At 39.5% G+C, this 18,171-nt stretch overlaps 2 protein-coding genes across 2 annotated transcripts in view; one reads left to right on the top strand and one right to left on the bottom strand.

Moving 5' to 3' along the window:
* Positions 1-92, bottom strand: part of sugct (succinyl-CoA:glutarate-CoA transferase) — a 332,890-nt gene extending 332,798 nt beyond the window's left edge. Inside the window, exon 1 of the mRNA XM_031904075.1 lies at positions 1-92. Coding sequence (XP_031759935.1) covers positions 1-13 — 13 coding nt within the window. The 5' untranslated portion in view covers positions 14-92.
* A 2,590-nt stretch (positions 93-2,682) lies between these two features.
* mplkip (M-phase specific PLK1 interacting protein) lies at positions 2,683-9,446 on the top strand. Its single transcript, NM_203694.1, is given in 2 exon segments — positions 2,683-3,202; positions 8,217-9,446. Coding segments are annotated over 2 exon segments (603 nt in total). The 5' UTR covers positions 2,683-2,803; the 3' UTR covers positions 8,421-9,446.
* The last annotated feature ends 8,725 nt before the right edge of the window (positions 9,447-18,171 follow it).

The following is an 18,171-nucleotide window of genomic DNA, read 5'->3' on the forward strand; positions in this document are numbered from 1 at the left end:
CCCCTAGTTTCATACAGCGAGCCAATGGGAAGGAGGGGCAAGATGGGGCCCTGCACGACGTCACACGGGGGCAGAATTCCCCGATATATGAGAAGGAAGGGGCGGGGTTTGCTCGTCTGTTTTGTAGGAGGTCGCCCCTAAGGACGAAGGGCAGAGGCTGCAAAAGTTACGCATTTACAAAGTACTCCTCCTATGACCTGTGCACTCTACGTGGCGCACTTTATTGATAGACATTAAAACAAGTACTGGCCTTCTAATGTTTATTCCACTTAGTTAACGGTTATCCGCAAATTTTAGAGCTGAGTCGCAAGAAAATATATGTATGGAGGTAATAAGCATATGTTCTCCTAATTCCGTTGTAACAGGCTTTGCTCCCACCTGACATGACTTCCTCAACATAGCCTGCCATAACTGAAAACTTTTCACAGGAGCTGGATTTGTACAAATGATGGGTGCCATGAATTTGCAGAAAGATGCAGTCCTGTCAACTTCTGTAAAAACTGTTCTGTTAAAATTTTCTTTATTTTATGTAGGGACCCATAGGGTTAAATGGCCCCTATGGCTTTAAATCCCTACAGGTTCAGTTCTCTTAGTTGCTGGGCAGAAGGGAATGTATCTAAGTGAGTTCATTAACACGTGTGCTATTGGTTAGAACAGTGCCCTGCGGTGCCGAGGGCCGGAATTTATCTCGCATACATGGTGGAGGGCCGCTAATGGAAGCCAGTTTTGACCACTCCCCCTTTAAACCACACCCACTTCAAACCACACCCATTTTATCACTATAGCGGTAGTGCAGCAAAAACCCAATTGCTTTGTCCTCACTCACACCATCATTCATATGTGAAAGAATTATATTATGTCATGTTAAGACGTACCCTTAAATCCATATGCCTCCTCCTCCCCTGTGGATAGCAGAGCAACCCCCAGCATATAATTACACACCTTAGGGACCATTTCATCGCTATTTCCAACTGCTAACAAACTCCCAAAACAAACCTCTGCCAGGTTCACCTCCCACAGGCAGCATAGGGTAGGCAGAGTATGGCACACACAGGCAGCACTCTGCCTGCCCTATGCTGCCTGTGTGTGCCATACTCTGCCTGCCCTACCCTGCCTGTGTGTGCCATGCTCTGCCCTATGTGCCATACTCTGCCTACCCTATGCTGCCTACACACAGGCAGCATAGATCAGGCACTGAGGTGTGAACAGGAGAACAATATGGGTGATTACAGCCTGAGCCTGAGGTGTGAACACTGCAGGTGGTAAACAATGCAGAGATTAGAAGGTGTGAACAGTACAGGGGTATTACAGTCTGAATCTGAGGTGAGAACCATGCAGGGGGCCAGTTAAGATCAGTACTGATACCATTTAAAGCTTACACAAAGGTAAGCCATCAAAGCAGCCAGACAGGTGGGGGGCCACACAGAGGGGGGCGGCCACCAGTTGGACAGCACTGGGTTAGAAGGTATGGTGACCACATCCTGCCTGACCACATCCTGCCTGACTTTGGTATAGTGCTGGGGGGCCACACAGAGGGGGGTCTGGCCGCCAGTTGGACAGCACTGGGTTAGAAGGTATGGTGACCACATCCTGCCTGACTTTGGTATAGGCACCTTCCTGTTTGCTTCCACCTGAGGAACAGGGTGGATGTGTGCTGAGAGCCCAGGGCATGGGCCCAGGCCCAGTGAAGTCGGGGAACAGGGCCCCGTGAATGAGGCATTAGATAGTGGCAGGTGTAGCTCCCTCTATAGTACACTCTAGGAATGTAAGGCAGTTAGGGCTGAGCTAGAAAGAGCAGATCTGAGCTCCGACATAGGACTTGACTTTTTTTGGAGATATCTCTCCCAGGCCACATTGCCTGTAGTGTAGGTATCAAAGTGAATAGGGAATCAGGATAGAGAATTCCCTGAGGGATCCACTAGGGTGTGTGTCACAGAGGTGAAGTGATATTCCTGCCAGTCTGTCTGCAAGTTCTAATTTGATTGTTCTAATTTGTTCATTTGACAATTCTGTAAGCAACAGTAAAATGTTTGTTGAAAGACAGCTTTTCTAGTGCAGGGAGCGCAATTCTGCATCGGGAAGGCCACCTCCAGCAGCATTAGGGCTAGAAATGCTGCTGGGTATATCCACCATTTTCAACTTTTTTGTCATGCATTCTCCACCACCTAAACATTGATTATGGATATTTAAAAATAATTCTATCCAATAACTTTATTTTCCTGAGCGCTGAACTTTTGCACTTTAGACAATAATATGCTATGTAGTAGATTACAGATTGTTACTGAAGTCTTGTTTTAAATGTACCTTTTGGGAGTGAAAGACCTGTTGGTGCATAGGATCAGTGTCACTAATAGGGGAAAAAAGGCAAAAATATACATATGGCATACAAGAATATTTTTTTTCTAGAAAGGGTGGCAACTCTATTGGTGTATCAAGTAAAGGAAACAAAACACCCGTCATGTTGCTAGGGTATAATTTTCTAGAAATATAGCTTGGATATTTCCAAAACAAAAATCTTTATAAACAGCCTTGGTATACAGTTCCATTTACGGCCACGTCAACACCAGAACGCCAAGGTATGTAACCCCAGTGAGCAATTAGACAACGCATGAACGGAAGTTAGAAACTGTGTCCGGAGACCGTACAGACGGAAGCGGAAGTAGTGTTCTATTGGGCGAGAATCGGAGTGAAAGGTGCGTTTGGTTATCTGGGTGCTGTGGGACACTTCTTTGATTTTAGTTAATGCGCTTTTTCGGAGACTCGTTGTGACTCCCACTTGACCCCTCTTTTTTTAAGACTAATTATGCACCGACAAAACTTCCGTTCTCCATCTTCATCTTTTACCGGGGGCAACGCAGGGAGCCCGGGATCTTTCCGCAGCCCAATTTCTTATCAAGGCGGAGGTCTCCCGGGCCCCATGCTGCCTCCGCCGCCCATTCCCAACTGGGGCTACGGCAGCCCCCGCACCCCTCCGTTCGGTCACTGGCCGCCAAGGGGCGGCCAGTCTCCGCGCTCTTCCCCAAACAGTGGAATGGCTCCACCTTTCCACGGTGGAAGATTCGGGGGGCATCAGTCTCCAAGCAACAACACGCCGCCCCGAAGGCCGAGTCCTCGGTACAACTCGCCCCCGTACAACAAATCTCCTGGCGGAAGTGTGGCTCAATTTCAACACCGCGGCTACTCTCCGAGGCAGAGTTATCAGGTAACGAGGGTGGGGGGAATGGAAAGAAAGGTATTCAACTTGGTAACGTCGAGTTTCTCCAACCTGCGGCTCCTCTGCAAGCTGGGCAGGTACACAAAAGGTTGGCTACTGACCGACAATAGGTAGTAAAGGAACGTCCTGGATGAGGTGATTTTCTGTTACGTAAATGCCTGTAAACTAAATAGTATGGTAGTTGTAATAACTTGAATTAGATTTTTGAAATACGGGAAGGCATTGGAGGAAATGTAAAATGGTTATAATGGTGACCATCTATTTAGTGGTAAACATTCAGGTGACTTCTAGTTGCATATTGTACTTCAGACTAAAAATACTTATGGCAGTATGCTTGAAAAAGAACTAAGGCAGCTTTTATAGGACCACCTCCCCCACCCCCCAACAAGGATCGAAATAGGGGAAATTAAAGAGAGAAACAAACTAAAGACGGCATTTTATTGGGTTAAAGGGCTAGTAAAGTGCCGTTCACTGAGGGGGGTGTCATTGTATAAGGCAACCCACTCATTCATATACCCAAGGTGGGCATATTTTATAAAGCGCTACTTATGTACGCAGCGCTGTACAGTAGAATTCATTAATACAGACGGGGTTAAAGATAATGGATAAATACAAAAGATAATGGATAAATACAAAGTACAACAATAAATACAAGGTGCAGTTGCAATAAGAGTCAGAAACACAAGATGAAGGAGGTCCCTGCCCCGTAGAGCTTACAATCTATATTAAAATGCTTACAATCTATATTAAATGTTACTTTACTTGCTCTTTGAAAGAACACTAGATTCACAAAAACCTAACTGAGCATTCAGTTATGTAAAGGGGCTTGTGCGCAGCAATGTCATGGGACTGCAAGCCCTATAGGCCACCCCTCTCTGTGGCGTACTTACGAGCGCAGCAGATACCCCATGTGGAGGCTCTTGTAGGTTGATGTCTCTGCTAGAAAATAGAAAGTCTCAATCGTGGATGTGCATTTTGTAATTCTAGCCATTTGAGGTCAGATAGGCAGTAGCTGTTTGATATTACATTAATCACATTGGCACTGTGTTAGTTTCCAGAAATGTATAGGAACAATGTAAATATTCGAGACATATGGCATAAGTGAAATCTCTCCTAATTTTGCCGGCAATAATGAATATCTGGTGCTGGTTTAATTCTGAGCTAAAATTTATCATTAAAGGAACAGTTACACCAAAAAATGAAAGTGATTAAAAATAATTACAATATAATGTACTTTTGTCCTGAACTGGTACAACTGGTGTGTTTGCCTCAGAAAAACTACTATAGTTTATTTAAACAAAGATGCTGTGTAGCCACGGGGGCAGCCATTCAAGCTGGAAAAAAAAAGAAACTGCACAGTTACATAGCAGATAACAGATAAAACACAATTGTACTCTACAGAACTTATCTGTTATCTGCTTTGTAACCTGCGCCTTTCTCTTTTTTTCCAGCTTGAATGGCTGCTCTCATGGCTACACTGCAGGGTATTTATATAACCTATAGTAGTCTTTCTGAAGGAAACACAACAAAGCAAGGCAACTGGGCATTGTATTATAATTACTTTATTACACTTAAATTTTTTAGTGTTACTGTACCTTCAACTTCAAAAAATGGTCCCTTTATTGGAGCTCTGTATCAGTGTGAACCTTTCCCGCTGTCTTTGAAATGTGGGGTGGGAATGTTCTAACAGTCCCTGCCAGAAGCACAAAATTAGGGCTTAGCCAACCAGCCCGAATTACCTGCACATTCCTTCTATATTTAAAGGAGAAGGAAAGGCTAAATCACTCGGGGGTGCCAAAATGTTAGGAACCCCTAAGTGACTTTAATTGCTTACCTTTTACCCCAGGCTGGTGCCCCTGTTCGGAGAAAACCGCACCAGCCCAGGGTAGCTGCAGCGAGCGCTTCCTCTTCCTGCTTTGCACTTGCGCATGCACAGTAGAGTGAAAAGCCGAACTTTAACAATGAAGTCGGCTTTTCACTCTACTGCGCATGTGCCGGCCCACGGATATTGCCGGCAGAAGACACGCAGAAGAAGGAAGCACTCGCTAAAGGTACCCCGGACTGGTGCAGTTTTCTTCTTACAGGGGCACCAGCCCAAGGTACAAGGTAAGCGATTTAAGTCACTTGGGGTTGCCTAACATTTTGGCACCCCCAAGTGACTTAGCCTTTCCTTCTCCTTTAAGGTTATAATTTAAAGAACCTCTACAGTATGCACAATAAGGGGATCAAAGATCAACATAATAAAACAGGCAAACTATCTTTTATATGTCCTATGTTTATCGTAAGGTTAGTGGGCACTAAAGTCGCACATCTGCGAAAATGGATCAGGCAGGTTTGACAGGTTTTAATTATAATGATATTTTCCCATTGTCCAAGCAGGTAGTTTTCCTAGCTTCAGCTAGACAATATTGCATGAAATGGTTGTTTTGGTTGATAGACGAATTGTACGTTGAATTGTATCATTTCAAGATAAGCTTGGTCCTACAAAAATGAAAAGATATTTTAAAAATCTTAACGTGTATGGCCAGCTTAGTAGTGCAACTCAGGTAACTTGTATTTGATCCTAACTAAGGTATTATCATTGTAAATATGTTATTATTGCAGAGTTGGTTTAATTAAAAAAAAGTCTATGGGCAAAGGTCATCCTGAAATTTAAAGCTTTCTGGATAACAGATTTCTGAATAATGCATCCCAATTTTATCAAGCAATAGTACAACCTAATGTTGATACATTACAAAACCAAGCATGCATTGATACTTGATAATAGGGTTTATTTACATATGCAAGTGTAGTTGCCACCCCTGCCATTACCCAGCAGTAAGTTGCCCTTAAAACCTTAAAATTCTTCTTTTCCTTACTCCTTTGCTAAGTACTATCTTATTTGCAGAAATTATAACTATAGATATGGCAGTGAGCCATAACAGCAACGTAGTAGTACTTTATGCTGAATAATGGCTGAATTGTTGCTACTTATGTGGGAAAGAGCGATCTCTGTTGATAAACATTATTTGGTGAAAATTTTATTTTTGCAAGTGTTACCATAGTAGAATTTTGTAGAATGTGGACATCCCCTTTGAAGAAGGAAAGTTACCAATTTACTTTAATGTTAGGCATCCCCTAGTAATTGTAACCGCTTATTGGTGCTCCTGTTAGAAGAAAACGGCACGTGGAAGCGCTCCTGTTCCTTTGGTCTTCACACATGCTTAGTAGAGTGAAAAGCTGAACTTTAACAAAAAAAGCTGGCTTTTTTGCTTATTCCGTATGCATGGGCCCCTGCAAAAAGATAAAAAAGAGGATTGCTCACCTGCATTTACCCTGGGCTGGTGCAGTTTTCTCCAAACAGGAAAACTTACCAGGAGTTTCAGGTAAGCAATTGCAATCACTGGGTTTTGCCTAAAATTTGCCACTTCCTAAGAATTTAGCCTTTTCTTTAAAGCAGTAGTTCTCAACCTTCCTAATGACACAACCCTTTAATACAGTTCCTCATGTTGTGGTGACCCCCAACCAAAAAATTATTCCTAAGACTCTTGGAAATGTGTTTTTCGATGGTCTTAGGCTACCCCTGTGAAAAGGTTGAGAACTGCTGCTTTAAAGGGTATGTTCTTTTTAGTTTGTGACACAGGCCAGGGTTATGTAGCTTTAATTATAACTGCTATATAAAAGAAACACAAGGGGAACAGCAAAGATGAGAAATTATTAAATAATGTCCAATATCTCCATCAATATATAAACAATTACTTGCTGGTATCAATGCAAATACTGTAGTGTAATGGAAATAGAGAGTCTTTAATCGATTCCAGATCAGAAAATACCATAGTCGGTTACAGCCACCTCAAGAAACAGGCCAATCTGAGCCTGAGCCCTCTATTTGTAGCAATCATTTCAGCAGATTGTGGTAGGAAAGCCCCCATGACTTTTTACTGCTTTTGTCTCAGCTAGCTGTAGTATGCGTCGTTGGGCTCTGTTTCAGGTACATTGGCATGATCTTGTACTAAAGGTGCCCTATGTGCCATTACCCTAATACTGGTAGTAGAACATATCCAACGCTGTGCTTACAAGATTTATTTATGCATCTTTTCAGTTCTCTTGAAAAGAGAAAAAAATCATACTGCTTGATACCTGAGTATTATATTTATGAGGAGAGGAGTCATAAAAACGAAAGCCCCGTTATACCTTCACATAATCTTTATCCCTAAAAATAGTCATACTTTAAATATGCTTTCCAGTTTCCCTTTTGCTACAGTCATAACATAATCTTAAGTGTTAGTTTTCTCTACTGGATGATTTTTTTTTTTTATATATATATTTTATGCTGTGTTGGGAGAGGCGAGCTCTTTCAACAAGCTACATCATAGGTGAAAACAGTATTCCAGCCTATTAAAGGATAGCACTGTCTGTAGCCTCATGAGTGATGCAGTTTTCTCTCAGGGCCTGGCACGTCGCCCAAGAATTGTATCCCATACCCCTTCTCCATTCCGGGACCCTCCACACTTGCAGTTTTAGAAAAGAAAGGACTGTGTAGAAGTGTGCAGTCTTATCAGCTTTTGCAAAAACTGTTCAATTAGGGTAGGAGAGGTGAGAGACACACCATTATTTTTATATATATATTTTCCCACCCAGCCATTTTTTTTCTGGGGAGAACACTAGTGACCTAACTGGCTTTCCTGTCCTAGAACCCTAAAGCCATGTTAGCTGCAAAAAGTACCACTAGGCTGGGGGGAGGGGTGGCTACTTTTATTATAGAAAGTGGTCCATATTCCCACATACCTAGTAATAGTGACAAATTAGCTTTTAATGGGAACTTGTCAGTATCACTATGTAAGCATCTTTTATGCAACAATTAGCTTTTTGAGGTTGGGTTGTTCTCATGGAAACTCAGTCAAGAAAATATACTACTTGAGGAGAACTTTGGGAGCTAGTTGTTTGTTTTAGGAATACATATATATATTTTAGCACTGAATGTATATTGAACGTTTCTTTACCTGATGATTTTCTTTCAAAGGGTTCACCCAGGACATCTACACCATTTGGTACAGCGCATGGCAGAGAGAAAAGAGTGTCTAATGATGTGGAAAACTATTACAGACCTTCAATGCTTGAGGATCCATGGGCTAACCTAAAGCCATTATCTTATTCAGACATAAATCAAAATGAGATCAATGCGCAAACAACAAATACTGGTAAAAAGGGGAGGTATTTTAGTTAATACTTCTAAAGCCTAATTCTCCCAGTAGACTTAAAACAACAAATGGTCAGCACAGTTCCGTGCATATTTTTTTTTTATTTGAAAGTTTTCAGTCTCTTTTATCCAATTTATTTTTTATGTCGTCAGGAAAGAAAAACATTTTGTAAATGTTCTGGAAAGCTAGATCTGTGATAGAATAATTCAGGAAGCATGCACCAGCAGTGAAGAACCTTTAGTTCTCAATCACCAGCTTTTTGATTGGCGACTGTTTTACACAGGTTTCAGATTCCAGTTCTCTTTACACATCTGCAACATTTAGGCTTAAGTTAAAGCCTATTTTTTTACACTTTCTTCCCTTAATGGGATTTATTTTTAGGAATCAAACTGGAAATACAATATGGGTTTCCAAGTATTTGTTTATGCCATAAGAATGTACTTTGTACTGTTTTTTTTCCAGAGGCATTGTGGTAGTTTTGTATAACTGATATTGGTTACCCTGGCAAATATAAATATTGTAAATATGTTAATGTGTTTTGTACATTGGTATTTTGTTTATTTTAGTAGCAAGTAAAGACTTTTAATGAGCACTAGAAGTTTATTTTACAGAATAGGATTTGTAAGAGATGTGGAGATGTCAAATGTTCAGTATTATTTAAAGCGAGCTACAGGGAGATAGGAACATATTGCTTCCTAATTTGCCATTTTATTACAAAAATATAATTCAAGTGTGTTTTGTGTTTATCAATTTCTTTGGTAAAATATGCAGTTGCTTTTTATTTAGCATGTTTTCACTGCATTTGTGAAATGTATTTTAAATTTAACAAGTGCCTAAAATCTAAGGGTTTTTTTATGATCACAAAGTATGATCTTTTGTTTGGTGTTTCTGAAGAAATACTGTTAAATCAATCCTTAGTACAAATGTCAATTCAGTCTTTGATTTATACTTTCCTCTAGATCTTTTTAAGGTTTTAGTATTCTTTTACTAGATGAACCTGTATTAAACAAATAACTTGTAACATTAAAATTGCCCTCCCTGTATCTGCAAAACTGTGCATTATAGTGGTTTCTTATAGGAGAAGCTGTTTTCTTTAATATAGTGCCAGTTCAATGAAAATTTGTACACACCACTCATAATGCAGAACAATTTGTTTTGTCACTGTAACTTAATACAAGTAGTGGGGCAATTCTTTGTCATAAATCATGTTGGAGGGCCAGATTAAATTAAAATGATGTGCTTTCCTTGATACTGGGGCCATAAAAATCCTTTGGAGGGCCACCTGCGGCCCGCAAGCTTTCAGTTGGACAGTCCTGATCTAGGTTATCTGTGCAGTGTGTGCTTTGCTACCTTAGATGTCATATATTCACTGCCCAGTCCTTATCTTTAAAGAAGAAGGAAAGGCTAATAAAGAGTTAATCTCAAGCTGCAGGCATACCTTCAGTTGTCTCAATAGTGCCCTTAAGTCTCCCCATATTTCTCCCGTTCAGATGATCAGAAGCCAAACAAGAAGAAAAAACGCTGAGCTGTGTAAAGAAAGTTCCCATAATGCCTCAGTCCTGCACAGACACCCAGACAAAGTGTACATGCTCAGTTAGTTAGACTGAGTCAGCTTCCTGCTGATTGGCTCAGATCCACATTCCTAAGGGGGGGGTGAGTTCTTAGCATTCTTAAAGGAGGGAGGAGCAGCAGAGAAGAGAAAGCTGAAAGCTGTGTGTCTCTGGCAGAGGAAAACAGACACAAATATTCTTTTTACAGATTATTTGTGTCTGTTTTCCTGTGAGTGCTTATGGCTGTATTTACATAAACATTTCTGATAAAGCTTACTTAGTTTTTACCTTTCCTTCTTCTTTAATATGCTGTGCTAGGCGCTCAAGGGAATCATTAGCTAAGAAGGTGCTTTCATGTCAAACACATTATTAGAGGTTTTATATTAAACTGTTCTGTTTCTGAAACCAAAGCAGTAAATGTTAGCTGTTTGTTTTACTACAGGTAAACACTACCGATATCCACCAAAAAAACACGAGACATTGCATTTTTATGTGGATATTGGCTACATGTGCTTGCACCCAAGCGTATTCAACCAATTCAGGTGCAGGCACAGGTAGGGGGAGTTTCAAGTGTATGGTGCGTATTCTCTGCAAGTGTTTTTTCAGCTTGCTGAAAATATGTGCCATACACTTTGTGTGGCATTAGCCTAAGCTAATGGCTATCCAGTTGTTGTTGATCTGCATTTACCTATTTTATATGTTAAAGAAGTCTGGGTGCAACAACAGCGGTCCACAGGTCGTCAGGCATCCATTAGTTATTTAATTATTAATGTTGCTGTATTTGCAGTAGCAGAGTTGCCTTAATTTAAAAAAAAAAAAAATCCTTCTCGCACAGTTTTGTTTTTTGTTTTTTTTTAACCTTGATTGCAGAAGTCTTTATATACATTCCTAAGTGCTTTACCATCCTCTTATGTAGTAGTTCTTTTATTTGGGTTGGTATGCTGTGACACAGTAGTAAAGGAGGAGATCCTCTATATGCTCTAGTGACCTTACAAAGAAATAAGGGGATGTTTGTTGGTCATAGGGGTCATTTATAACTGGCATGTAGGACCCTCCAATCCCCGAATTTGCGTGCTGTTTATATGTCAAGTTAGGGATATGCAACAGATGCAGACCATGTTGGGAGCCTGAAATTATCGCCTGCCATATGGCAGCTAGTAAGGACAGGATTAGGCTGAATCCACCAACATTGCACTCTGCACCTTGCACCAGATTTTTAATCTGGACATAGGTTAAAAAGGCATGTAAAAACATCCGAAGAAAAATGAAAACATTCTGGATGCTGGTTTAAAGAGTAACCGTGAGCCACTGGTAAGAACATGTCTGCTATTATAGCAACATTAACAATGTTTAGCCTGTCCATTTAGAAATGTCATAGTATATCAGTTAGGACAAATTGGATGGTTGCTATTCTGGTGTTTCTAATCTTGGGCTGTATGGCAATAAATTATATGGCTCAGCTGAACACCAGGTAAAATCTGTCAAATAAATATAACTATCTATGGTTTAGTTATGGAAAATAAACCAAAAAAAATTTGGCTGGAAATGCCATATGCTATATACTGAATTTACCCCACTAGCCTAAATTTCATAATCGCTGTAACAGCAATGATCCACGCCTTCAAAGTTGTGCATGGTGGTCACCAATTTAGATTTTGATAGTAGTGTCAGTGACACTCCCATGTTCACTTTGCTCTAAGAAGATGTTGTGACTTCTGCAAATCATCAAGCAGAAAATTAGTTTTGTGTCTCATATAAGCTGATGCTAGAGGGCTGAATAATTATTGTAATGCAAATTGCACTGGTTACTGAGCTGCTGTGTAATAGGAATCTTAATTACCAACCAGCCTTGTATTGTGGCAGAAAAGAAGATGGGGAGCTACTGGGGCCATTCATTGGATTCACAGATCTTCTCTGCTAAAATGGAGTGTTTGCCTCGAGCTGGTACAGAATCTCAAAACACAGTTTACAGAATTTCTAGCTTCTTGTTTGTTAAGCTTTAGTTCTATCTCTGATCATACAACAGAAACCTCCATGTGGTGGTCCGCCTCAGCTTTTCTTATCTATTATTATTACTACGTATTTATAAAACAGCAACAACATTCTCTAACGTTGTACAATAAATAGGTGTATTCATTAAACATACAAGAAAGCATACAAAACAACCAATATCCAATACAAAAGGTAATGAGGGCCATGGCCCTAGTGGAGACTAGCTGCTGACAATAATGATTAATATATTAGCACCTGTTTTTATTCAGGGCATTACAAATACAGGTATGGGATCAGTTATCTTGAAACCTGTTATCCAGAAAGTTCAAAGAAGGGCATAGACTCCATTATAAGCAAAAAAAAAAATAATAATTAAAAATGGTTTCCTTTTTCTCTATAAAATTAAAACAGTACATTGTACTTGATTTTTCAATAGGCAAGGTAGGGAGATCCAAATTTTGGAAATACCCCTTCTCTGAAAAACCCAAGGTCATGACTGTTCTGAATGACGGGTGCCACACCTGTATAAATTTATTTGTCAAATTTTGCCATTGTCAAAGTGCATTGGCAGACCAAACAACATTTTTCTTGAAATAGGTGTCCACAAAATAAGGATACCCAATGGAAAAGATTCTCTAATTTAAAGTATACTGCAATCTAAAGATGCTTCTCATATTTTTTGCATGAAAAGTTATTGAAACATTGGGCTGATGCTCCTTTTAACAGAAAACTGCCAAGCCCAGGGTTTTTCTGTGTGAACACCACGTAGTGTTCCTCTTCCAACATCCTCTTTCTCTACTGTTGTGAGCATGCACAGTAAAGTGAAAAAGTCAAACCTTTTTTTCTTTTAAAGGTAGCTTTTTCACTCTACTGTGCATGTGTCAGCCCCGGGGTAGCGAAGGGGCCTTTAAGGGCAATGACATATTGGGACATTTGTCACCTGCGATAGCGAAGATTTAACCACGGATGACAATCTTCCAAGTATGCTTTGTCCTTCACAAGTAACTCCTGAGAGCAAGGAGTTTCTTGTATCTTAGCAAACCTGCAATCATGCTTCACATGTGCAAATTCCCTCTACATTTGCTAAATACAAATTTAAGATTTAGTAGGAAGTCCACAAAAAAAAAAGAACTTTTTCTTTCCTTTGCATAAAGAACATTACATTTCACATCGGCCCCTGCCACATTGAAGCTTTTAGTCTAAAGACCCTCTTGCGCATACTAGGTTCAATTTAATCAGAAGCCAGTTACAATTCCTGTAAAGTTTTTGACATGCGGGAGAAAACCCAATAAGACAACAGGGAGAACAAGGGGTACGTGCCCAGACAGAAACCAAATGTAGGACCCCAGCACTGTAAGGCTGAAGTGCTAACCACAGTGACAAACTGCTGGTTGTTTATATTCTCTGCACTACTGATTTTAATGCCTCAAACTATGGTGGCCATCTGACATATACAGACCAGGAGAACTTCTGACCACTGCTGCAATGTTTCCGGTGTAAGTACAGAGAACAAAAAGTACATTTACAAATACTATTAAACCATTGAAAAATGTGTATAATGGAGAGTTGCTTATTATGTTTTCTTTTATTATGTAAAATATAGCTTTGGATAAAAAAATCAGACTGATCGCAACTACCTACCATGGTCTCCGCTAATAAACAAATAGATCAGGGATCCCCAACTTTTTTTTTTTTTTTTTTTAACCGCGCGCAACATTTAAATATTAAAAAAGTAGGGAACCCACACAAGCATGAAAAAAGTTCCTAGGGTGTGCACAATAGGGGCTGTGATTGGTTATTTGGTAGCCCAATGTTGACTGACAGTCTAAAGGAGGCTCTGTTTGTCAGGACACATGGATTTACGCCTCCAAGTCAGAAATTTAAAAATGAGCACCTGCTTTGAGATCACTGGGAGCAACATCAAAGAGATTGGGGAGCAACATGTTGCTTGCAAGGCACTAGTTAGGGATCACTGAAATAGATAGAAGCAATAGATATCTTTTTTTTTCTGGCTTACATTTTTGGATTATAGTCCACTAGAAATACTAAAGAATTGTACAAACATGCTTTAGTAAGAACCCATGAAGATGTTCAGTAGCCTGATATAGATCTCTGCTATCATGGGCGACTAACCGATCCAAAATGGCTTTCCACCGGCAACAATAGGAGTCTCCAACGAAAAGCCCTCAGTGTTCTGGAGTTACATGAAGTTTCCTCCTGCAGGCAACTTCACATGACTTTGTAAAATGGAGCGACACAAGGGTATGCAGCGCTGTACAATCTTACAAAATACAAAATTACACGCAGGGAGGACAAGTGTTTTAATAAATAAATATATATAAATGCACAGGGAATAAGTGCCATGTGGTATGAGACACAGTAGGAAGGAGGTCCCTGCCCCGTAGAGCTTATTATCTAAGTGGTTGGGGAACATACAGGCACAAATTGGAAGGTAAGAGTGCACAAGGTATGGGCATTTGCCCCTAAGCACAGGACTAGGCAAAATGTTTTAGTGCTCCAGAAGGAAGCATCTGAGCTTTTTCTTAAAGAGAGTTAGAGTTCTCTATGGAGGGATTCAGGGATAGAGTTCCATTGGTAAGAAGCAGCAAGATAGAAAGGTTTAAGAGGAGAGAGTGTAGTGGGTGTGGATAGTGTAAAAAGATGGAGGCTCTGAGAGGAGCGAAGGAGACGACCAGGAATGTGCAGAGAGAACAATGAAGGGCTTTCCACCAATGACTCCTATTGTTTCCGGTGGAAAGCCATTTCAGAGCGGTTAGTCGCCTGTGATAGCAGAGATCTATCGTGGGCAACCGATCCGCTCCATGGGTTCTGACTTTTAAAGGAAAGGCATTTTATTGGCAATAGTCACAATAGTGCTATATTTATTCTGTAGAAATCTTTAGCATACCTGTATGAACAGCCCCAGAACCTCCCTGTGTAAGATAGCAGCTAGAATTTTAGCTTGGTCTCAGTAACTTCCATGCTGCTGGTAGCTCAGATTACACAGCATAGATGGCAGGGACAGAAAACATGACAGGAGCAAATTGAGCAGGTTTGTGCCGTGCCCTGGAGGATTTTTCTGACAGGACGTCTGACACAGAAGAACATGTGTACACAAAAGAAATCCTGTGCAGTTTTTCTGACCTTTCTGATAGTTTACTAATTTTTAAACTTTTCTTCTTTAAGGGAAAAGTGAAACTGCTCCAAATGTGATCAAGCTAAAGTATCTGTTAATAGACATGTATATTTTTATAAATGGAATATTATATAGTAGAGACACCTCCATTACTTTTGTAATAGTATATAAAAAGGGATACTCTAAAACGTTGCTAGCTTATGATATTATTTTGTATTACACATAATTCTGCATGTTAATGTTAGACTATATAAGATAAAGGCTCACAAAGTAAAATGCAGTCTACCCTTTTCCAAAGTATCTTCGTCTTTATTTTCTTTAGTTTTATTTATGTCCACTGGATTTTCTAACGTACAGATTTGTAGTTAGTAGAAGAAAATGGAATAAAATATGCCATACAGCACATCTGTAAGCTACAGGAGTGTAAACTTAAGTCCATCTACATAATAAGTAAAAGTATAAAAAAATGAAAAAAACAAAGGGGGATATTTGTATAGTTACAGGACCTTTGGAAATTTTCTATAGGAGTGGTGCGCTAACAGCTTATTGGGAAAATCATGAAAAAAAATGTCCATGTTCATCATCATTTCAAAACTAGGCATAAAAAAATGCAAGCAATCTAGCTATCTAGCAACAGGCAAGAATAATCACGTTCTGACAACGTTTTACTAGCTAGAAATAATTTCTGTGCTGATGAAAGTTAAACCAGTGTGTAAATGAATGCCCTCAATTGCTATTGAGTATTATAAATATAAGAAATATTTATACTGACAGTGTAAATATAATGTATGTATGCAGACTTTTCTAAGGAGAATAACCCTAATTTGTCAAAACTTTTTATGATAAAGCCTTTGTCATGTTCATGTGTTATTTCTAAATATATACTTAATTGCTAATTTGCCTGAAGTGCTACCTTTCAAACAATAGTGTGTGTTATTACTTTTTGTAGCTACACTTAAGGTGGCCATTCACATGCCGATTGTAGCTGCCGATATCGATCCCTTGTAGGGGCATGCCCGGCCATTATCTGGCCTGAAATTGGTCAGATATCAATCGGGCAGTTTAAAAGATTTAGCCGACATTATAGGGCCAAACGATCGAATTAGCCTACATGTTCCCTGATAGGTGGGGATATTGGAAGAAAAATCTGTGAGGACGCCAAGCAAGCGGATCTTCATGTGTATGGGCACCTTCCCATTTTCAGACTCCTTTATAATAGTGTTGCCCCAAATAAACAATATGACCGAATAAACTATGTAGCACCCCATTTTTGACATATATAATCATTTGTCAGCATAAAACTTCATGCATTGCCACCTTGTGATCTAACCAGTCTGACCACTGATTAGTTTGTGTGATATACAGAAAACTGGTCCCTGTACGGCAAAAGAAAAGGAAATTTTGACCCTAAACAGAGCAAAGGGTGCAAAACATGTTTTATTTAACTCCAGTTTCATAACAGGTTAATGGCTTAAATTATAGCAACTAATGCAGTTTTTTTTTAAATAAATATGTGTGAAATGCAACAAATACACCTTCACAAGTTTTGCTGCATATAATAAAATGTGTTTTAAAGACAGTGGTGGTGGTGGGTTTTTTTTTTTTTTTTTGCTTTACTCCTATTCTCTGAAATATTGACAGTTGCATAGATTCACTAGCCTGACTTGGTTACATAGTTCATTTTGGTTAAAAAAGACTGTAGTCCATCAAGGTCAATTTCACATATATATATATATATAAATATAGCAGGGTGTTCCGCAACCACAAGAACCATTTTTGCTGCTTCAAATTCAGTTCCTCAAGGCAAAGGGGTTCTTTTCTATGGCCTTGTAGATTGTAAGCTCTTTTGTGCAGGGCCCTCTTCACTTCTTGTATCGGTTATTGATTTCTTTATACTAACTAATTGCAAATTGTCTCAGAATATTACTCTCTACATCATACTAAAAGTTAGGCAAACAACCCCTTTAACTGATGTATGAAACACTAAGGGGCACATTTACTAACCCACGAACGGGCCGAATGCGTCCGATTGTGTTTTTTTCGTAATGATCGGTAATTTTGCGATTTTTTCGTATCTTTTGCGATTTTTTTGTATCTTTTGCGATTTTTTCGGCGTCTTTACGATTTTTGTGTAAAAACGCGAGTTTTTCGTAGCCATTACGAAAGTTGCGCAAAGTCGCGATTTTTTCGTAGTGTTAAAACTTGCGCCTTTTAAGTGTTAACGCTACGAAAAAATCGCGACTTTGCGCAACTTTCGTAATGGCTACGAAAAACTTGCGTTTTTACGCAAAAATCGTAAAGACGCTGAAAAAATCGCAAAATACGAAAACATCGCAAAATTACCGAAAAAGTCGCAAAATGTTCGTTTCCAATCGGAATTTTTCCAATTCGGATTCGAAATCGTGTCTTAGTAAATCAGCCCCTAAGCATCATATTGCCCCAGTCAGGCATATGCAGTGTTTAGGTCTCTGCTAATCAAAGTTAGTTTCCTTGCTATGTTGCATAATCCAAGTCACGAAGTTCTAGGTATATCCCACCCTTGTACGGTGCACCAGCCATATATTATCTACTTATATTCTTCCATATTATTCCTATTTCTTACTCATCTCTACCCTATTCTAATTGACCATTTTTCCTTTTCCCATTTCTGAGGGACAGAGATCTGCTGTTTGTTTCTAATACAGCAGGTGGCGCTGTACTATAAAGTATTTTTCTGCTTCACTGTTTTAAAAGTTAAAACCAGAGAACAGCAAGGGACTACACCTTCAATGACACTGTAAAACTATTATCAACATTTATTTATAAAGCGTCAACATATTCAGCAGCGCTGATTAAATATATCATGTGGTGTTCCCCTTTCAGCATGAGCAGAAGCCTTATTTACAAATAGTAGACATGCCTCCACCTTGTTTACTTTACCAAGGAAAAGCATAAAACCGAAGTGACACAAATGTATTGCTGTTGTCTGGGTTTGCAGTGACATTGTAACATGATCATATTTGATTTTAAAGAACATGTCAATTATGTTTTCTTTTTTTAGGCAATAAAATGTTTTTTTGGATTGATATGTCCTTTAATGAATTTGCTGTGTGCCATGTT

Source organism: Xenopus tropicalis, chromosome 6 (assembly GCF_000004195.4).
Source record: "Xenopus tropicalis strain Nigerian chromosome 6, UCB_Xtro_10.0, whole genome shotgun sequence".
Lineage (NCBI taxonomy): Eukaryota > Metazoa > Chordata > Amphibia > Anura > Pipidae > Xenopus > Xenopus tropicalis.